This window comes from Peromyscus maniculatus, chromosome 21 (assembly GCF_049852395.1).
Source record: "Peromyscus maniculatus bairdii isolate BWxNUB_F1_BW_parent chromosome 21, HU_Pman_BW_mat_3.1, whole genome shotgun sequence".
NCBI classification, from domain to species: domain Eukaryota; kingdom Metazoa; phylum Chordata; class Mammalia; order Rodentia; family Cricetidae; genus Peromyscus; species Peromyscus maniculatus.
In genome coordinates, this window is record NC_134872.1 from 10,917,015 (window position 1) to 10,938,903 (window position 21,889).

General features: G+C 52.2%; 1 protein-coding gene across 4 annotated transcripts in view; it reads left to right on the top strand.

The window, feature by feature from the left end:
- Positions 1-661: 661 nt before the first annotated feature.
- Positions 662-21,889, top strand: part of Trpm2 (transient receptor potential cation channel subfamily M member 2) — a 51,590-nt gene continuing 30,362 nt past the window's right edge. Inside the window, exons 1-10 of one of the 4 annotated variants that reach the window (XM_076558506.1) lie at positions 662-762; positions 3,521-3,762; positions 4,521-4,609; positions 11,778-11,946; positions 14,241-14,421; positions 15,739-15,905; positions 17,300-17,480; positions 18,800-18,861; positions 19,587-19,787; positions 21,088-21,190. In XM_076558506.1, the coding sequence (XP_076414621.1) occupies positions 3,604-3,762; positions 4,521-4,609; positions 11,778-11,946; positions 14,241-14,421; positions 15,739-15,905; positions 17,300-17,480; positions 18,800-18,861; positions 19,587-19,787; positions 21,088-21,190 (1,312 nt within the window). In that variant the 5' untranslated portion in view covers positions 662-762; positions 3,521-3,603. Of the gene's footprint in view, positions 763-3,482; positions 3,763-4,520; positions 4,610-11,777; positions 11,947-14,240; positions 14,422-15,694; positions 15,906-17,299; positions 17,481-18,799; positions 18,862-19,586; positions 19,788-21,087; positions 21,191-21,889 lie in introns of those variants that run through there. The other 3 variants (XM_076558507.1, XM_076558508.1, XM_076558510.1) reach the window with 3 other exon arrangements.

Genomic DNA, 21,889 nt, shown 5'->3' on the forward strand with positions numbered 1-21,889 from the left:
GCTGGGCATTGTCTACTGGTGTTGGGGATGGAGAAGGCAGAGTGTGATTTTGGGATGAAAGAATGGTTGAGGAAGTCACAGCCATCTTCTTAGGAGTCAGCGCAGTCCTTGTCACTTTCAGGAACCAGGTATAACACTTGCAGGGTAACTGGGGTGTGTGTGGTGGGGGGTGGGCATCTTTGGGCTCTGGAACCAGCCTTGCTGCAGGCTCAACTTGGGATTGATCCTTTGGGTTCTTCCTGTCCCCTCTGTTGTGTGACACATTCAGGGGATCCTGAGGCTGACATTGCCCTCAGGTCACTCCCTGGGAATTGCTTTTTGGCTTTGGGTGCTGCTACTGTGAAAGTAGCTGCGAGGGACTTCTAGCAGGAGGGTTCTGAGATAGGTGTATGTTGGGTACTTAACTAGGCTCAGGTCCAAAGGGGCCCCTGGCTCTCTATCCCAGGCTGCCCTTGCGGTTCAGGGCTTGGAGACAAGGCTTTACGCTTTGCAAAGATCTGACCCTCAGCCCGCAAATGCCATTTTCTGAGCGTCTGTCACTAGGTGTCCTGAGAAGGCTGACTGACCCGCAGGTGGAGCGTCTCAGGGGGCCCAGCACATGCTTGGCTTCACGTTCTTAGTTGCCGCTGCCACGCCATCAGGCTGAGTGACGCAGAGTGCGGGGCGGGCCAGTCAGGCTGCGCCTAGCCCTGAGATGCGGGTCAGGGCTGCCGTCCTGCGCAGCTGCGCAGCGTGACGCTGGGGTGCGCGGCCTCTGAGCAGGTACCCGGCGCTGGTGAAGGGGCGCTGACCCAGCATCTGGAGAGGAAATGCGGGTTCAGTCGGGGGAAGGGAGTGTTGGTTGCAGGGGCTCAGGCGGAATGCGGGGAGGGTGCTCCTCGGCACCGGGAGGGAATGCGTGGTGCAGGGGCTCGGGTTGCTGTGTCCTTTGAGTGTGGCTTAAGAAAGTGCAAAGACTGAGTCTTGGACCCTGGTGCAGGCGTGGGCTGGAGTGCGGTCTGCTCTCTGATGCAGAGATTTCGGCTTGGGGGGGGGGGCGTGCCCTGGGATGGGACTTAAGTTGCGGCGTTGAGGGGCTGCAGGGTTTGACCTGCACCCAGGAACAAACTCTGGAGCTAGGACACGGCGCAGGCTCAGTGTCAGCCGGTGTGATCTGTGTCCACACCGCGGTGTAGCTCCCAGCTCTCGCTCTGGACCCTCACAGGGGACTAGGGCATTAGTTCCTGTGCTTTTCCTGTGTCTAGTTGTTTATCCTAATCGAAGTGTTTTCCAGGCTGGTATGTCCAGGATGCCTGGGGAGCAAGCAGAGAACTAGGAGGAAACCTGAGTGCCATAGAGTTTACAGTGAGCAGGGTAGAGAAGGTCGTAGCCACCAGCCAGGGCTCACCCTGCCCCCCTCACTCCCAGCAATAAATTCCCTTATGTTTTCTGGTACATCTGTGCACTGGGGTGGGTGGCCAGACACACCCTGGGTCCGGAGGTCCTGAGCTCAAATGTCAGTTTGGAAGATGTTCCCAGAGTCCAGTTGCATTTGGCTATACATCCATTCCTAATGAGGGTTATCTCAGCAGTGCCTGGACTCAGTTGCTGTGAGGCTGTAGGGCAGGGTGTGCCACTGCCCCCCCCCCACATCTGAGCCCCCTTTTTTTTTCTGTCTCTACTAGTGCCCGTGTGTAGAGCTCAGATTTGGAGGCTCATCCCATGTGGGGGTCCTGCTCTGTCCCAGCCTGCTTGCTACTTCAGGTAGACTAGACGACCCAGACAAAAAGATCAATAGATGTCATGTTGTGCATCCTGTATCCAGGGTATAGGTACTGCCAGGTCCTGTCTGTCTGTCTGTCCATCCATTCACTCTTTTGCCTTTGGAGTGCTCTGGACACCCACCCCTATTTTTAGGTGTCAGTGACTGGGGAAGCCCCTGGAGGCTAGATGGACCGAGTAAGGTCATTGTCAATCCTGGGTCTCAGAGCGCCTTTTACTCCTTTTGGGCAGAGGATGGGGAGGGAAAGAGGCTGAGCCAGGGTCACAGTATGGCCTGAGGGCTGTTATGGGTCGGGGGCAGTGGGCATCTCAGGGCTGTTTGCAGCTGGATTTCCAGGACATCTGCAGAGACCCAGTGGCCATGCTGAGACAGCAGCTGTCTGAATGTGAATCTGGATTCAAATACCTCGGAGTCCTTAGGACAGGAGAAGACATCAGACGCTCCTGCTGTGTGCTTAGGCCTACTGTACTCCTGGCATTGGGAGGGTAGGCTATCTCAGGGTAGCTGCCTCTAGTCTAGGTCTCTCCACGCTGCCTGCTGTATTTCCTCTTCTGTCACCTGGGCTCCTTTGTTTCTCTGTAGATGGGAGGCAAGGTGGGTGGCTACTGTGTATACAAGACAAGGCTCTGAAAAGTCGCACAGGGACAAGCCATGTCCCGTACTCTCACAGCTGTGCAAGAGGCTGCCCAGTGCTCATCCTCACAACCCTCAGGTTCTGTCAAGGAGTTAGGCCCGGGGACAAAACGGGGGTGGGGGTGGGGTGGGAATGGGGAGAGGATGGCAGATCAAGGGGCCAGCAACTGTAGCTACAGTTCAGCCCTAAGAGCCCCGAGGAGGGCGAGTTGACCGGCAACTAGGCAGAGAAATAGCTTGAGGACCTGGTATTGAGAAGTGATGCTCGGTGCAGGGAGAGGCTGAGGTATGTGGTTGGCTTTTGCCCCTTGGCAATCCTCTTGATGCCTGCTGGAGCAGTACATTGAAGGGCGATTAGCATCACAGGTCAGCATTGGGGGGGACATCTCAGGTCCAGGGAAGCCCTGCAGGACTGAATACCTTTGTTTCCTTTAGTGTTTTTTTTTTTTTTTTGAGACAGGGTTTCTGTGTAGCCCTGGCTGTACTGGAACTAACTAGCTTTGTAGACTAGGCTGGTCTCGAACTCACAGATCTGCCTGCCTCTGCCTCCCAAGTGCTGGGATTAGTGCTGGGTTAACTGAGGGAAACCGGCAGCTTTTTGTGGCTTCGGCAAAAACAGAGCCCGGGAGGAAGGGTTGGCGCCAACAGGCTGGCTGTGGTTGACAGCTGGCGTCTCACGATGTAGCGTTACTGTCCTTGCCGAAACCTACTTCGTGGGAAGTAGAGGTTTTCCGTTTTCCTTTTGGAAAATGAAAGAAGCCAACTGATTTCTGTAATCATGAGATGCAGAACTATAGGTCACACACCAGGGCATGTGGTGGCCACAGGAATTTGTCTCCCTTCACTGGTCTGGGCGCTCATCCAGGGAGCTGGTGAATGGCGGAGCTATGGAGACACCTGAAATTACAGCCATTAGGGATGGGCTCCCAGGGTCCTCAGATGCCTGTGTGCCTGTAGACTGTCCAAGATGATAGATCTCTGGAAGCTTGGAGAGATGTCCAGACGGACACAGGGGAAATAGACCAAGACGTCACAGAGGAAACAGGTGGGCGTGCCTTAGAACCACAGCCTCGTCTTCCTCTTTCAGATGCATTTCAGTACCTCTCTGTTGGGGTGTTTTTCCAGAACCCCCAGCCTCACAAATGAGAAGACTTCCCTGAAGGCATCTAGAGGTCTTCACTCCTGGAGTGAATCTAGAACTGTGGAGGATGGAGTCCTTAGACCGGAGAAGAACTGGTTCTGAGCAAGAGGAGGGCTTTGGGGTGGAGGCCAGGAGGGCCACGGATCTGGGCATGGTCCCCAATCTCCGGCGAAGCAATAGCAGCCTTCACAAGAGCAGGAGGCTTCTGTGCCCCTTCATTGAGAAGGTAGGCTCCCGCTGGCTGGCCTGTTATACCCTGGACCACAGAAGCAGTCCAATGGTTACCATTGGTTAGGGTGCCCTGGGCTAGTCAAGGCAGTCAATGGCCATAGGGTAGTCCCATCTCTTACCTGAGTCTGCCCACCTCAGGGCCTCCAACCCAGAAATGTTCTTTGGGAGAGGAGAGGCGGGAATATGATAAAGCACCAGCCAGATTGCTTACTGAGTGTTGCCCTGCTACAGCTGTCTCCCCTTTCTTCACTGTGTGGGAAATGGCCAGGTGGACAATGATGCCAGATGATGGAAGCCCTCGCTTTTCTTACGCTGTTCTACAATAACTCTAGCTCCTCTTTCTGTGGAGTCCAGGGGCATCAGCTCAGGTCCCAGGCCAGTGTCGCCGAAAGCCCTTGAGTAATCATGTTGAAACATTTGAGTATGTGGTCAGGCAGGCAGCAGGGTGTCTTCAAAGCCAGGTACCAGGTTTTCACCCTAGATGTTCTTTTCATATCATACCATCCCCAAGGAAAGCAATGTGGACATATAGCCTATAAAGTGCTGAGAACAAAGTATCCCCAAGAGAAAACAATTGTATGGTCTCATGCCTGTCTCTTGAGTATACACCCAGAGCCCAAGCAAGGCTGCTTTTAAGTTTTGAGGTGGCTTTGGGTCCCTCAGTGGAAGCTGGTCAGGGAGCAGACCAGTGTCTAAGGGAGGCCTGGGGGGTATGTGGCTTCACAATGTCAACATGCTCCTTTTTACTCCCAGCAAGAAAACCTCAGCTCATGGATTCCTGAAAACATCAAGAAGAAGGAATGTGTGTATTTTGTGGAAAGTTCCAAACTCTCCGATGCAGGGTAAGTGGCATGGTTTTGACTAAGGTCTCTGATCCATTTCTCTTGGTACAGTGTGAATGGCTGATCAGACCCACTTGTGCGGCCTCAGCCAGGGCCAGTAAAGGAGCATCTGGTGTTCATGCCAGGCTGAGAATCCCCAAGTCTCTCCATCTCATCTCAGGAGACACTTGGGGAACACGCCCAGTCCATCTTTTTCATGTCCCTAAGAGTCCTCTGGGGGCATGAATTGTGCTTTGCAAATAGGTTGGCCTGTGGCAGAGGGTTGGGTGACCTGTCCAGTGACCAGTGAATGGGGCTGTGCAGAGCAACATTCAGATCAAGCCTGGTGGGTCAGGGCTCCATTCCATGTCTTTGGAGCTTCTTGTTTTCCAGAGTCAGGAATCCAGGAACTGTAGGGACCCAGAGGAAGTCCACAGGCCAGATGTCCTTAAAAGCCATGTCAGAGGGTCCGGCTGCTGCAAGGTCTCTGGGCTGCCCTTTCTCCCTTCCCTTAGCCCACAGTGAGAGTATGGTCTCTAAGACCAGGTTGGAGGCATTTGTGGTCACTCGAAGCAGCTGGATATTGCTGTTCCTCAGATGGGACTGCCTGTGAGTTGGGCCAGTCAGAGGGACTATGGAGCAAATGGGGGGCCTATCCCTGTTCCTAGGAATGCAGCACCCTTAGACACTGCTCTCTGAGGTGGGGGTCCCTGAGATAGAGCTGGGTGATGATTCATGATAGTAGCCCTCTATTCAACCACCTACTTTCTTCTCTTCCTTTTCCCCCGGAGAACTCCTACTTCCTCCTCAAGGCCGATGGCAGATACCTCCTCTGCCGGGTAGCCTTCCTGGATTCCACAACTGTACAGGACATAGCCTTCCCCGCAGCATGCTCATGTCTTTCTTTCTTTCTTTCTTTTTTTCGAGACAGGGTTTCTCTGTGTAGATTTGCGCCTTTCCTGGAACTCACTTGGTAGCCCAGGCTGGCCTCGAACTCACAGAGATTCGCCTGCCTCTGCCTCCCGAGTGCTGGGATTAAAGGCATGCGCCACCGCCGCCCGGCTCGTGTCCTTCTTATTCCCACTGATGCTGTGCTGTGTCTGGGGGCTCAGCGCTTGTCTCTCCTGCTCACTGCTCAGGTCCTTTGGGGCTACAATCAAGGCTGAGCGGCTTTATGACTTCCTGGGCCAGGGACACAGCTAGTGTTTGGCCCCTCTGTTCTGAAGGGTATGGGGAAGGATGTGATCATGTTGCCTCTGAGCCCTGTGACCTCTCCAGGTGTGGTCAGTGGAAACCCAGGGTCACAGAGACTTTGGGGCCCATTCCCTGGCCTGGTTTCTCTTCAGGGAAGAGTGTGATTGCTGCTGGGTCTAGAAATAGGTCCTAGAGGGAGAGGTCACCACCGTTGCTCACAGCTTCACGCTAGGAACCCTACTGTACCCAGGGAACAATCAGGTTCCAGCAAACTGAAAAATAACAGAACAAACCCATGTCTGTCCTAAAAACCACACAGGCTTCTTTTCACATCAGTCTCTAAGCAATCCAATGGCTCCTGTGGCATCCACCCGGTAACTCCTGGTTTAGAGGAGAATGACTATGCATTCTATGCAAATGCTAGGACACATGGGAGGGGTGTCTGTGTCTGTGGAGCCTCTATGGACACCAAGGAACCAATACAGAAAGCGGCCAGGGCCGCCATGTGGGAAGAACAGCCTTTGTCATGCCCCAAGGAGACCAGGGGAAGGGACACGGGTCACAGCTTCTGTGTGCCTCCCACATGCTGGCTTTGCTCAGAAACGGGGTAATCAGCCTCACTTCCCGAGGCTAGGCAGGGCCTAGCGGGAAAGTAAATGCTGATTCAGTCGATGTGCTCGGTGTGAGCTTGGGGGTCCCCAAGGCCACCCCACATGCTCACTGAGAGTTGGGAGCTCTACATGATTGTGCTTAAAGTGGAGGGTCATGGCCGTGAAAGTGCCTTCTCCAGGTGCCCATGCTGGGGCTTCTGCTTAGAAGCCAGAGAGAGCCTTAGTTACTGTTCTATTTCCATGAAGAGATGCCACGATCAAGGCACACTCCCAATGACACACCTCTTTCAACAAGGCCACACCCCCTAATCCTTCCCAAACAGTTCCACCACCTGGGAACAAAGTATTCAAATACATGAGCCTATGGGGGTCATTCTCATTTAACCTACCACAGAGCCAGTATGTACTGACAAATATGTGGCCACTTAGTTGCAAACCAGAAGGAACACCAGTGTTCGGCAAGTGTCATATTATAGCAGCAGCCTCCTGGGTCCTGTTCCCAGCCTCCAGGTGGAAGGCCGACTTCCTAGCAGGAGGATCCCCTGTCCATGGTGCTGGGTGGGTGTCATATTATAGCAGCAGCAACCTGGGTCCTGTTCCCAGCCTCCAGGTGGAAGGCCGACTTCCTAGCAGGAGGATCCCCTGTCCATGGTGCTGGGTGGGTGGGGGACAGGCACCTGGCTTGCATCTTTCCTCTGCACCTGTCCCTGGAGCCGAGGACAGATGGCCGAGAGTATGCCTCTGCTCTGTTATTGCCCATGGCACAGGCAGAGGAGCAGAGGAAGCGGCCAGCATCTTTCCTCTCAGGACAGAACTTAGGAGTGGAGTCACCAACACAGCCACTAATCGCTTTAGGAACTTCCTTTCCCCCTTTCTCTGTCAGGCCTGGAACCGTCACTGCCTGACTCCACCCCCTGGCTTCTTAGACCCCCAGTACCAGTGGCCACCCTCAGCTCAGCATGGATGTATCTCATGTCCCTTTGGACCGTTGCCACCCCAGGCCAGACATTCCTCATGTTGCTGAACATCTCCCCCTCTCTCTGGGCACATTATCTCTTTCCCACCCTGCATCCTTAAAGTAGGGAGTGGGCTTGGGAGGGTCTTCAGCATTAAAGCATGGGTGCTGAGTGAGGCCAGGATCATCCCATCTGGGAGAGGGACTCTGAAGCATTGGATATCCCCCAAGAACTCTTCTCTCCCTTCCTTTCCTTATGTTATTCTTGTTTATGCCCAAATAGGCCAAGAGTGTCTAGTTGCTGAATTTCTAGGTTATCTGTCACAGCACAGCTTTATGTTCTGGGCCAGGATGGAGAACACCTTGGGGGGTGTAAAAACTCATTTCGCCAAAGAGAAGAGAGAAGGGAGACAGCTTGGTATTACCTAGTGGGATCCTTGCCATCACCAGACCGAGATACAACAGCCAGGTCTTATCTCGGGGGCATGCCCCTGCCTTCACCCTAATCCCAGCCACAGAGGGAGGCCACACAAGTGTTCCTTAAGATTCCTGCAAGCAGGCTGCGGTGGTGGCGCACGCCTTTAATCCCAGCACCCGGGAGGCAGAGCCAGGCGGATCTCTGTGAGTTCGAGGCCAGCCTGGTCTACAGAGCGAGATCCAGGACAGGCACCAAAACTACACGGAGAAATCCTGTCTCAAATAACCAAAAACCAAAAAAAAAAAAAAAAAAAAAAAAAAATCCAAAAGTGTCTGGAGTCTCTTTCAGGGGTCTGTATGATTTTCAGAGTGGAGCCAGGGAATGTAACCCCTCATGATAACGTTGGAAAAACTGAGATGGAAACTCCCAAACTGGGCAGCAGCCGTGGTGGGAAGATATGGTTGCCTCTCCCGACCCAGCCATCTTCTCCTGCTTGTCAGAGTCCATCTGGTTTAGATACATCCTTGGCCTCAGCTGTACCTTGTCTTTTGTAGGGCTCAGTATATTATGCTTGCCTCTTCTCTTTTGTACTGGGCTTCTATTCTAATTTGGAATAATGTGTTCAACTTCTAATTTGGAAATAATTACAGATTTAAAAAAACGATGTGCCAGCCCCCTGGGCCCAGGAGCTCTGCTCTGTATTGCAGTGATGCCGTATCAAAACTGAGAGGTCAGCAGCGGTCAGAGTGCACTCTGCTTTCATGTGTGGCGTGTGTCCCCACTAACACCGGATGCATGCCGAGACGGCCCTGCACTTCCCCCATGGCCACACCCCCACACCCTTTCTTCCCCTCCAGCTACCCACACTCCAATCTTCATATAAATTTCCTATAAATTTGTCATTTGGAGAAAGTCACATGAATGGAGTCATATGCCTCCAGGTCTGTGTCACACAGATGGCACCATGCAGAGGGAGCCTGTGCCTTTTGACACGTAGCTTTGAGGGCCATTCATGCTCCCGCCTCCACTCTTTACTGAGCAAGTCTCTAATTGTATATTTGAGGTGAGACTTCGTAAATCATAACGAGGTCTTGGTTTTTGTTTGTTTGTTTTGTTTTTTAATGCCATCTGTCTGTCGTCTGTCTGTCTGTCTGTCTGTCTTTCTACCTAGAACTGGCTGGCCTCAGACTCACAGATCTGCCTAACTCTGCCTTCCAAGTGCTGGGACTAAAGGCGTGTGCCACCGTGCCTGGTGTAGTCTCTGTTTTTCGACAGGTAAATTGAATCACTTACGTTTAATATTTAATACTATTTAATGTTATTGCTACGTTGGGGGCTTCAATCTGCCATTTTGTTTTTGTTCTCTGTTTTCTTTCTGTTTCAGTTCAGCTTCTTGGTGGCTGCTGTGGTTATTGAAGTTACGTAACAAAGTGTGTCACAATCCATGAGTGTTGATACACTGAGTTGCAATCGACTGTAGAAATGCCTCCTTTTACCACTCCTCACTTCCAGTTCTTTAGAATACCATGTCTGACCCAGTTCAACCACCAAACGTCATTTTAAAAGCTTAAGAGAAAGCCGGGCGGTGGTGGCGCACGCCTTTAATCCTAGCACTCGGGAGGCAGAGCCAGGTGGATCTCCATGAGTTCGAGGCCTGGTGTACAGATCAAGATCCAGGACAGGCTCCAAAGATACACAGAGAAACCCTGTCTCAAAAAACCAAAAACAAAACAAAACAAAACAAAAAACCCTAAAAAACAAAAAGCAAACAAACCAAACAAACCAAAAAAACCCAAACAAACAAAAACAAAAACCAACCAACCAAAAAACCCCCCAAAAAACACAAAAAACAAAAACAAGCAAATAAACAAAAAAACTTAAGAGAAATGAAATATATTTACTCACATTTTTACTTTCTGTTGTTTCATCTTCCTCTCTGATATTCAGAATGCCTTCCTTTGTCCTTCCACTTCTGGTTAGATAATTTCCTTTGTCATTTTTTTTTTAAAAACAGGGTCTCATGTAGCTCAGGTTGGCCTTGAACTCCCTATGTAGCTGGAGGGGACCTTGATTTAAGATCTTCTTGCCTCTAGCTCCACCTCCTGAATACTTGGGTCACGGGGGTCCACCACCATGCCTGGTTCATGCAGTGCTGGCGACTGAACCCAGGCCTTCGAGTATGCCAGGAAGACCCTGCCGCCTGAGCCCCGCCCCCACCCCTTTAGCCGTTCTCCGAACTTGATCTACTGTTGACAAGTCTCCTTAATGGCAGTTCAGCTAAAAGCATCCCTTGACTTCATTCTCAAAGGATAGATGAAGGCTGTAGAAGTCTGGGTTGTAGTTTTTAGATCTTTCAGTCCTGAACCTCTTTATGTGGCTTCCATGGCATCTGATAAGAAATGTGTTGTTTATAAGCTGGGTGGTGACAGCGGCGGCGGCGGCGGCGGCGGCGGCGGCGGCGGCGGCGGCGGCGGCGGCGGCGGCGGCGCACGCCTTTAATCCCAGCACTCGGGAGGCAGAGAGGCAGGCGGATCTCTGAGAGGCTGGTAGATGGCTCAGCGATGAAGAGCACTGGCTGCTCTTTTAAAGTATCCAGGGTTCACTTCCCAGGACCCCCATAGTGGCTCATGTCTGTTTCTATCTCCAGTTCCAGGGAATCTGATGCTGTCTTCTAGCCTAGTTGGGCACCAGGCACACGTGCAGGCAAAGCACTCATACAGATTAGCACAACAACAAAAACAAGAACCTTGTAGGCTTTTTTCTTCTTTGGTTTTGGAAGTTTGATGATGTCATCTCTTAGCATGCGTTTCTCTGGGTTTGCGCTGTTCATCATTCACTCAGATTCTCGGATCTGTAGGTTTAGTTATTTACGTGCTTGTTTATTTTTAAAGCAAACGTGGGAAGTTGGGAGAGCCTGTGTAAGAAAACTGTGAACTTACTCTGGACTATGGATGGGGCAGTGTGCAGAGTGTTCTTCCCACCAGGTGGCCTTCTAGAAAGGATTGCATGAACCATGATAAGTGGATGCACTTGAAAACAAGAACACAAGGGAATCCCCGTGGCGTGTCCACATTATCTCTGTGGGGAAGGCAAAGGCCTGGGAAGGAATATTCTTGGTTCTTTTCATAGAACCAAAGATGAAAAGACATAGCACCAGGTGTATAAGCTCGCCGTGCTTGTATTTACTTAAGCTGATTGTAAACATCACCTCATGTTTTACTTGCTTTAGTAATAAAAATGAGAAGCACTTTCTTTATACCACTTTAGAGCTCAAATGCTTTGAGTCCTATGGTCACTCCACGCAGGTCTTTGGCATTTTGATCCATAGAGACATAGCCTGGCTGGCCAGGGGTGGGTCAACAGGAAATAGGACATTATTTCTTTACATGGCTTTGCTGGCTTGGCTTTTCTCTTTTTTCTGGGACTCGGATGACCCTGCTGGTCTCCCGTGGCTCTGTGTCTATGCATTTCTATTTTGGTTTATTTTCTCTCCCTCAGTCCTTACCTTTTGCTAAGATTTCCAGTTGCCGTACTCTGTCTTTCTAGAAGCTGCAGTTTGGATTCAGGGTGTTTTTAGTCACTCACAGAAGCATTTTTAAGTTGGTTGCTGTAAAATCCTCACCGGAAGGTCCCCACACCTGTACCATCCTGGTGTGGGTGTCTGTCCTAGCTGCTTAGGACAAGACTCATGATTTTTCTGGCTTTTGAGTTTTGGATGGGTCCTGGCCCCGAGGGAGGGAGAGGCAGAATCTCATTATTGCCACAGGGGAAAAGTTCAAAGTCCAAGCTCACGGGCTATCTCTGTTTAGTTCCTGACTGATGCTGCCTGGCTGGGAGGGCAAGGATGCCTCATACTCACTGCCCACAAGGTCCCCTTGACACTCAGGCAGGTGTCTTGTCACCTGCTGAGTGGGATGAATGTCCTGGCTCTCCTCTGGTCCCCCTGATGTCCCGGTAGAGAGAGAGCATCGGAGGCATTCCATTCCCATGATAACCTTGGTATCTTCACAGGAAAGTAGTGTGTGAATGTGGTTACACCCATGAGCAGCACTTGGAGGTGGCCATCAAGCCTCACACTTTTCAGGGCAAGGAATGGGACCCGAAGAAGCATGTCCATGAGATGCCTACAGATGCCTTTGGCGACATCGTGTTCACAGGCCTGAGCCAGAAAGCAGGGAAGGTGGGTCCCATTATGCTCACTCTTCGCCATGTTGGCCCCTGTGACCCTGTAGCAGATCTCCTGGAGGGGGGGGGTGGAGGGGGGGGGGGAGAATGAGAGTAGGCGTCTAGCTGCCTGGAACCCACTATACAATGAGGAATGGCATGGGGTGGTGTGCACTCTTCAGGCAAACGAGAGGCGTGTGAGCAGAGGGAGGAAGGCAGGGCTTCCCGAGGGAGGTATGAGCTCATTCTGAAGGGTCTCCCGTCTGCCTGGGTCTAGAGGAATGAGGAGAAGAGCTCAGGACCTAGCACAGAAGTGATTGGTGAGGTAGTGGTGAGGTCTCCGGAAGGGAGGGGAGAGGGAGAAACCCCGTGTGGGAAGCAGAGGCAAGAGCCATTCCTGGTGGCTGTACCCTGGGCTAGAGATGCAGACACAGCTGCAGGAGGAGGTCCCGTCACCTGGCCTCAGGTCAGGAAGAGAGGCACAGGGAGGTCTCACCTCTTGCTCAAAGCTGTGGCAGGCAGAGCCATGGTGGGTATGAATCCAGCTGATCCCCAGTCCCAGTTCTTAACCTGACAACCTCCTGGCTCCAGCTGCTTCTCCAAGGGCAGTGACGGGGACAGTCCTAAGCCAGGGACAGTTAGTGGTAGGGGATAGCACTCCTGTTCTACCAGTGAGTGGGACATTCATTGAGAACCATAAGGTGTGTCCTGACCTCAGTGAATCGCCTCCTGAGAGTGTATGTCCCCCACTGTGTTACTTTCTTGTCCCGTGACAAAAGGCAGTTTCTAGAGGAAGGATTTATTCTGGCTTGCAGTTTGAAGAGATACAGTCCATTGTGGTTGAGAAGACATGGTGGAGTTCCGGGTGCTTGAAGCTGTGGGGCGGGGGAGGGGCTGAGGCTGCTGGCTGCATCCTGGTGGGTCAAGAGATAGATGAGATAGAGAGAGAGACAGATGAGAGATAACAAGGGAAGTCGGGCTACCACCACTAAGTCCTGCTCCCCAGAGACCAGCAAACACTTCCTCCAGAGAGGAACCTACCTCCTAAAGGTTCCACAGCATCTCAGTACCTCCAACCAGAGATCAGATGTTCAAAGACATGAGCCTGTGGGGGAACATTTCATGTTTAAACTATAGCACCCGCAATGTGAGCCCATAGCCCCTCTCCTTCTGGACATGATGTGGTTTACAGTCTGAGAGCAAGACCATGAGAGGGTGGTCCTGGACCCCTGCTCCTCCCTGTGAGAACAGCTGCTGTGAGGGCTGACAGGCAGCAGCCACCGCGGTATCAGTTAGCGTTCTTTGTTGATATGCAGTATCCTGTTTGCTCTGGAGACTCCTAACGTCCCTTTGGATTTTGTGATGTCCGTCATCCTGCCCATTAGGGTCCCTCGGGTGGATTCTAGTCAAGCTGGAGCTCCTTAGACAGTTGATTTAACCAGAGTGGAAAAGTCCACCCTGGGCTGTGGGCTGCAGTGCTTGCCTGGCATACATGGGTCTCTGGATTCTATCCCAGGTGTGTGCACACGCACACACACACACACACACACACACACACACACACACACACACACGCATGCACGCACACACGCACGCGCACATACATTCACGCACACATAACGTCTAGAAGGAGCTTAAGGTGTTCTGGAGTGTGAAGCCAAGGGGCCGCCCCCTCCCACCTCCCGTACCCTCAACCCTTCTCAGAGGCAGACAATGTGTACACAGAGCAGGGCCAAGCCCAGTAAACCCAGTGACAGGTCAGGGGTGGGAGTGTGAGGAGACCAGGAAGCAGATGGGGTGGAGGTCAAACCACATGGAGGAGCCAGTGCAGGGGGTGGCATAAGGAGGGTGTTTGTGGGGGGCGGTCTGAGGTGCCCCCTAAGCAGAGAGGATGAGGAAAGAGGAAGTATGGGAGAGGGAGCTGGGCCTAGGGGCTTTGTAATGAATAGTCTGGCTTTACCTAGGGAGCCCCTGTACTTGGGCTTCTCTTCTGGGCCTCACCTCCTCTTTCTTCTTACAACCCATGTCTTGACTATGCTTTGCTGGCTATTTTTCTTCCGGGGTGTGAACTCAAGGTGTCCAGCCCCAGGCTGGGGAGGCAGGGCACAGGTGAGCCCACTCTGCTGAACGTGAAGGGTGAAGCCATTCTCTCGGGGTTCCTTCACTGTCTCCTGCAGGGCATCCTCACTAGCCCCTGCGGGGTTCTCTTTCTGTCCCCTGCTCAGTTCCCTTGCCCCGCAGGATGCCCGCACTGTCCCCTGCAGGGTGTCTCCTGCAAGGTCCCCTCACCAGCCCATGATTCCCCTGCAGTATGTCCGGGTCTCCCAGGACACGCCCTCCAGTGTCATCTACCAACTCATGACCCAGCACTGGGGCCTGGATGTCCCCAACCTCCTCATCTCAGTGACCGGCGGGGCCAAGAACTTTAACATGAAGCTGAGGCTGAAGAGCATCTTCCGGAGAGGCCTGGTCAAGGTGGCCCAAACTACAGGTGAGTGCTGAGGTCCTGCCCAGGCCGTGAGTACAAGGAGGATGAAGGGGATCTTTGGGGGTCAGCATCATCAGTACTGGAAAACTCTTGGGGATAGCTGAGTTCACACCCTGGCCTGGGCCAGATTCCTTGGGTCTATAGACAGCACTTCCCTTGACGCCCAGTTGCCTCTCAGCTCACACTATTTATTTCCATGATGTTTATAGTCACATACCACTGCCATGTGCTAATGTGCTAGATTTATTTTTAAAAGATTTATTTTTACTTAGTGCCTGTGTACCTCTCTCTCTCTCTCTCTCTCTCTCTCTCTCTCTCTCTCTCTGGTGTGTGTGTGTGTGTGTGTGTGTGTGTGTGTGTGTGTGTGTGTATGCCACATGTGCTCAGATGCCTGTGGAAGACAGAAGATGACATTAGATCCCCCGGAGCTGGAGATAGAGGTGGCTGTGAGCCTTCCAACATGGATGCTAAAAGCAGAACTTAGGTTCTCTGGAAGAGCAGCCAGTGCTCTTAACTACTGAGCTCTCTCTCCAGACCCTTGGTTTTATTTTATTTTAACGTCCTCATCACGTGTGTCTCTGAGGCGCTGATTTCAGAGGTCTGGCCAGCACTGTGCAGTAAACTCACCCCCCAAACAATAGCAGACGGGACTTGGCTCATGTAGCAGGCATGAGAGCTCTGCCCACATGCCCTCTCTTTGGAGGTCAGGCAGGACCAGCAGAACCCACTTGTCACTTGCTGCTCTATAGGCAGAACTAGTTCACACTCAGCCCTGGCATTCTTTCACTGGTCGGCATGCAGTGCGGCCCTGAGGGTGGGGTAGACAGAAAGAGTGTCCCCTGTAGGGGCTCCCAGGGACTGTAGTAAGCCATGTGGCTGTAGATGTAAGGTCGGTCATTGGTTAGGGGTAGGGCCAAGGGATGGGGAACATGGGCATCACCTCCCACTCTTGGGTCTCAAACACTGACAGGAAAATGGAAAGCTGCAGGTCCTGAAGTAGGAGATCCAGACCGTTTGTGCTCCTCAGCCTGGGACAGAGAGAAGGCAGAGGGCCAGGAGAGGCCTGCAGAGAGAAGATGGGAGTCTTTTCCATTGTTGTTTTTGCAATGTGGGGAGCTCAAGTTCCAGAAAGGCATCAGGAAGATGCTATCACAATACAGTGTCTCTTCCTTGATCCTGCTTTAGAGGCTTATCTGCCAACGTACTTGAGAGTCTGATGATGAGGTCCCGTGTCAGGAGCACACTGGGACTCTGGGTGTCACTATTGGCTTGACAGGATGCACACTGGAGCCTAGAGGCATGGCCTGTCTCTTTCCCCAGGGGCCTGGATCATCACTGGGGGGTCCCACACGGGTGTGATGAAGCAGGTGGGTGAGGCGGTACGGGACTTCAGCCTGAGCAGCAGTTGCAAAGAAGGAGAAGTCATCACCATCGGTGTAGCCACGTGGGGCACCATCCACAACCGAGAGGGGCTGATCCATCCCACGGTGAGTAGCCACTCCAGAGTGAGCCTGGGTCAGAGGAGGAAGGCTGGGAGCAGAGGGTGAGGAGTCCGACTCTTTACAAAGACTGTAGGGAGCGTGGTGGGTGTCAGCATGAGTGTTGGGGGAGGGAGGTGGTGCTGCAGGGCCCGGGTCTGACTTAGGTAATGTAATACCTCGGACACAGTGAGCAGGGTGGGCAGCTAACACGGACAGTCTTAAGATCACAGGAGGGATCCACATGCTGATTATTACCAGGTAGAGGTACATCCCAAGAGTTGCTTTGATGAGAAATGGACTTCAAGGACAGGGAGTGACCAACCAGGACTACACAGCCAAGCAAGCACTGGGGTAGGACTGAGCCAGCTATCTGACCACAAAGCCTGAGCTTTTAGCTTTGAACCTCTATGCTCAGAGGCCTCCAGCCTGGAATTCCACAGAGCCGTGGTTTCTGGCAGTCAGCAGCAAGTTGGGCTGCACTTTAATGCTATACCTAGAGCTTGGCTCAGCAGCTGCATAAGAATAGAGACTTGAGTTAGATAACTTGGTTCACTGAGTGGGATTTTCTAAGGACACATTGGATCTGTCCTAATGAGGACATGGACATTTCATTCACAGCCAGGGAAATCTGGGGACAATATAGTCTGTGACTAGAGAAAGCTTCTTGTCACTGCTGACAAGAGTATGCCTGGCCCCGTGTGCAGTCTCCCTGTCTCAGTGGTCCTTTGTCAGACAACATTGCTCTAAGGAAGTCTTGGTCTTTCTTTTGTGTCTGAATCATGGAGTGTCTCCCCGGGCAGGATGGACCAACTATCCTGTTTTGCACATCCTTTTTATGGTGTAAGCCTGAGGCTAAGGGAGTCCAGGGGAATTCCCAGCTGAGAGCTGTTGTTACACTGTTTCATTCTCTGTGGATAGTAGAGAAGGTGTCTGGTCCAGAGGGTTAGTTTCTCTGGGGTGCTGTAAAACATGACAAACTGGTGGCAGAAAGCAACTAATTTATCCGTCTACAGTTAGTCGTCACTCTCCCACAGCACAGACACCATATCACTCGGCCACAATGAAAATGAGGTTATACACTATTCTGGGGCTCTGATGAGGACCTTTCCTGCTCTTTTAACTTCTGGTGCTCCTGGGAGTTCCTGGGGGCCCCACTCAGGTCATTCAGATTAATTTTCTCTTGTTTAGATCCTTAACATCAGAGCTACAAAGGCTCTTTCTCCAAATAAGGGGCCACCAGCAGATTTTTGGTCTTAGGGCTTGGTATCTTCGGGGTGGCATTATGTAAGCCATTAGACCCACCCACGCCCATTTCCAGAATACAGGTATGACTTTTTTTTTTTTTTTTTTTTTTTTTTTTTTTTAACCAACCTGTGTGAGTCTCCCCTGGTCATTCACAGGGAGGCTTCCCCGCTGAGTACATGCTGGATGAGGAAGGTCAAGGGAATCTGACCTGCTTAGACAGCAACCACTCCCACTTCATCCTGGTGGACGATGGGACCCATGGGCAGTATGGTGTGGAGATTCCCCTGAGGACGAAGCTGGAGAAGTTCATATCAGAGCAGACAAAGGAAAGAGGAGGTAAATGCACATGCCTCCGAGGGCATTTGGGGCAGAAGAAACTGAGGCTGGCCCTGTGTCAGAGCCACCGCTGGCCATGGCCTGTATTGTACGTGGAGGTGAGATTGCAACACACCTGTATTCATTTCCCGGGTCCCTGTCTGCTTCTTCATGGGGACCTGTCTTCTCTTGCTGCCTTAATCAGTGGAAGGGTGTCAGTGAAGGCTTGTCTGTTTTCTGTCAGTTAGTAGAACAGTCTACATTTTCAACTAGAGACAATTTGAGGCTGGGAAACGAGAAGAAATGCCAGCCAGAACTCACAGCTTGACCTCAGTTGCTTGTGGGGAGGTGGAGCACCTAGTGTGTGAGGTGAGGAGAGGAGAGGGAACAGGAAGTGCAGGGAGGACTCCAGCTCAGCACCTGTGTTGCTTGGGACGACTCTGGGTAGTGTATTTCAAGCTTCTCTGTGCTTCCTGAATCAGGGTCCTTAGTGGGGCTCATCACCCCCACCCTAAAGTCACCTCCCTCAGATCTGGAGGGCACAGAGCTTGCATGCCCATTAAGTTCCCAGGGGGGAGTCTATTGCCTGTTCAGGCACCACACTGGGAGAGCACTGTTCTCACTAGGAGAACCCAGGGTGAGGTGTATGAAGGCAGGGACCCTTGTTGGCACTGGGTGGGCTTTGCTGCCCAGGGGAAGGGACTCCTCTTATCATCTCTATTTCTCCTGCCTTCTGAGTGGGGTTGGGTAGAAGGGGAGAAGACTCATGACCTGTGCCCTACCCCAGCCCGTGCTGGATGGTTCAGTCTCCTCCTAGAAGTTCCTTGTGCCAGCTTGGATTTTGAGGTAACTTACAAAGGACAACAGAGAAGGACTGGCTACAGTGGTCCACTGGGTATAGAAGATGGGGTTCCGTTCTTGTCCCTTCTGCACAGGAATTCATTCAGGATGGGGTGGGGTACAGGTGGCAGGATGGGGTGCATAGTTGGGTACAAGAGTAGGGATGTGGTAGGTGCAGGGGTAGATCAGGGGTGGGTGCAGGGGTAGGGTGAGTGGTCAGGGGGAGAGGCAGGGGCAGGGAGAATGGTCAAGGATAGGGGGAGAGCAAATCCAAGGATAGGTGGCCAGGTGGTCTTGGGTTTGCTCTTTTATGGTGCATGAACAACTTGTCTGCAAGCCCTCATCCTTCACCTATAGTAGCTGCCCATTATGGACCACTCGGTCCGGCTGGTGCTTCCCCACGTGACTAGGGTGAAGTTGGTTGGGCGGAGGAAGCAGCCTCTAATAGTAGGTCTTTGCTTCCCCCACCACGGCTTCACATGGGCTCCATGTCTGCCTAGGTGTGGCCATCAAGATCCCCATTGTTTGCGTGGTGTTGGAGGGCGGCCCTGGCACTCTGCACGTGAGTACTAGCTGCTGTCCATCATGGGGCGCAGGCCCTGCTGTGGAGGAAGGGCTGGTGGGTACTTTTACTAAAATCTGGTGCCATCACCGGGAACACGCATGGCATGCTGTCCTCAGGATGTGGAGGGGAGGGAATCCACCACAGGACAGGGATGTTTCCAGGTGAGAGAGGAGACATCTAATGGGTAGACCCTCATGTGGGAGAGGTGGCTTGGCTTTGGCCCCGGTCATGGTGGGGCTGCTGACTCTCTCTTCCCAGAGCCTCTCCAGAAGGCCTTCAGCCAGTGTCCCAGGCGCTGCCCTCAGAGCACAGGCCCCAGCTCCAGCCCAGCTGTTGGAGCTAAAGTCTGGGGTTTTCCTCATGGTCCCGGTATCCCCTAGGCTTTGGTCATTCTGGATCCACACAGCATCCCTGTGAGTGGGTCTGGTCAATGACTGTGCCATGGACCCTTTTGTTACAGTGGTATTGGGTGCTGAGTGACAAGCCTGAGTCAGGTGTATCAGTGGCACACTCCTTGGGTGTCAGCAACAGCTCTTTTGTCTCTTGAAGAGTGGGGTGCACCAAACCAGTGAGGCCTTCTGGAAAGTTCCAGCTTCACAGGCTCACTCTAGCAGCAAGTGACTTGCAGCCTTAGCTGCCACTGAATGATGCTGTGTTTCAGAATTGTCAGAGCTGGGTGAGGACTCTGGCCAGCTCACACTTACTTGGTTCTGGTTTTGCAGACCATCTACAATGCCATCACCAACGGTACGCCCTGTGTGATAGTGGAGGGCTCCGGCCGAGTGGCTGACGTCATCGCCCAGGTGGCCACTCTGCCCGTCTCTGAGATCACCATCTCCCTGATACAGCAGAAGCTCAGTATCTTCTTCCAGGAGATGTTTGAGACTTTCACCGAAAACAGGATCGTGGAATGGACCAAAAAGGTGAGACACATTGGTTTACGGTCACCAGGCCGACTACCAGACAGACCAGGACTCCGGGGCCCTGAAATGGGTCAGAGTGGGTGCACAATTGAATTTGCAGTTGGTGGGGAGCTCTGAGCCCCAGGACAGGCAGGGCCTCCTAGTTGGGCACTGGGAGGTTGAAGCGTATGACAGACAGAATGCTAAAGGAGAACTGAGGTTTGAACTCGATTTACAGAATGCCAGGGCTGGACTGGGACATCTCAGAGCTTGAAAGTGTTGTTCTGGGACCCAGAGCATGCTGGACTGGAGGGGTGCGGTGCTTGGGGAGGGGGTCAGGAAGCACCTCAGAGCACAGGAGGGGTCTTGGCTGGGATGCTGGCTGCAGAGCTTACCGGCTACAGTAGTGAATGGCAGGATGTGATCCAGCCTTGTCTCCACATAAGAACTCTAATGGAGCAGCCTCAGAAGGGCCCAGCACCCTAGTCTTGCAGCTGGGTTTTGGGGTGGTGCCTTGATGAGCTCTGCAAAGTGTGTAGTGAGTGTCTGCACCCTCAGAATTTTACACAGGGTGTGAGCATCCTGGGGTGAGTGTGAGCAGTGCTAGCTTTGGCTGAGCTGAATTTAGGAACACACTGGAGCTAGCCACACTGGACTGTGGCACATGGAGGGGCTTGGGCTGTGGCTGGACCACGGAGAACAAGGAGTTCTCTGTCTGGCTAGCTCAGGGAAGCATGGAGACCTCATTTTAAATTTGCTAGGCACTCAGAGTGCCCCTGTTTAGTGTGGATGCTCTGTGAGATTATCTGGCAAGGAAACAACCTAAGTTCTGGTGAGCTCCTCATCCTCTCCCCCTCTCCTTCCTCCTTCCCAAAGGCCTTTGATTTCTTATCCGGTGTGCTGTAAGCTGTTGGTCAGGCTGGGAGTCTTTTCTCAGCAACATTATAAATTATTCAGGCAATTCAGAGAACTGAATTTAATCTCTCTTTGCCAAAAGTATTTTTGTTACATTTATTTTGTGTGTGTGTGTGTGTGTGTGTGTGTGTGTGTGTGTGTGTGTGTGTGTATACTCATGCTCACATGCTGGTGCCTCAATGCACACATCATGGAGGTCAGAGGACATTTTGTGCGAGTCAGTTCTTTTTTTCTACCATATGGGTCCTAGGAGATTGAAGTCAAGTCATCAGGCTTGGTGGCAAATGCCCTTTCTAGCTGAGCCTGCATAGACTGGGTGGTTCCTTGTTGGGACCCCAATCCCTTTTGTCCTTCGAGGAGGCAGAATACCTTAACCCCGAATCTCACTGACAACCATTTGCTGCAGATCCAAGACATCGTCCGGAGGCGGCAGCTGCTGACGATCTTCCGGGAAGGGAAGGATGGGCAGCAGGATGTGGATGTGGCCATTCTGCAAGCTTTACTGAAAGGTGAGGCTGTGAGCGGGGGGGGGGGGGGGGGGGGGGGGGAAGAAGGGAGAAACCAGGACATGTGTGCTCATGATGAACGACAGCATCTCAATCAGATGCTGGCCAGAGGGAAGCTGTGTCGGGGCCAATGCCTCTGTACACCCACCCCTGTCATCTAAGAAACACAGCCAATTCCCAGTAAGGTGAACTCAGAGGAACCCATACCAATCCCATTACAGTCAAGCTTTTCCAAGACCGTGAATCTTGAGAACAGCAAGGAGAGTCGGCTTATCCCAGACAGGGGAGTCTCAGTAAGATAACGTGTTGATTTCTAATTAGAGAGTAGAAGGCAGAGGGCTGTAAAGTGGAGGAGAAATTAAGGTAGTCTAGATAAATAAAAGCGTAGGGAATTTGTAACCACTAGACCCAAGTTATAAGAAATGCTCGAGGGAGCCATCAGGGTGAATTGAAACAACACTAGCTATTGACACGGTGCCGTATGAAGGAATAAAAATCTCAAACAGGCAAATGCATGGGCAGTTGTGAACACTTGTATCACTGTAACCGTGGTTTATAACTGCAGTGCTTGGTTTCTTCATTACATAAGAGGTTAAGAATGTAACAATTACTAGTCTGAAAGCTAGTATTCTAAGCCAGCTTTCCTGGCTCATGAGTGCAATCCCAGAACTTCAGAGCCTGAGGCAAGAGATTGACTGCCAA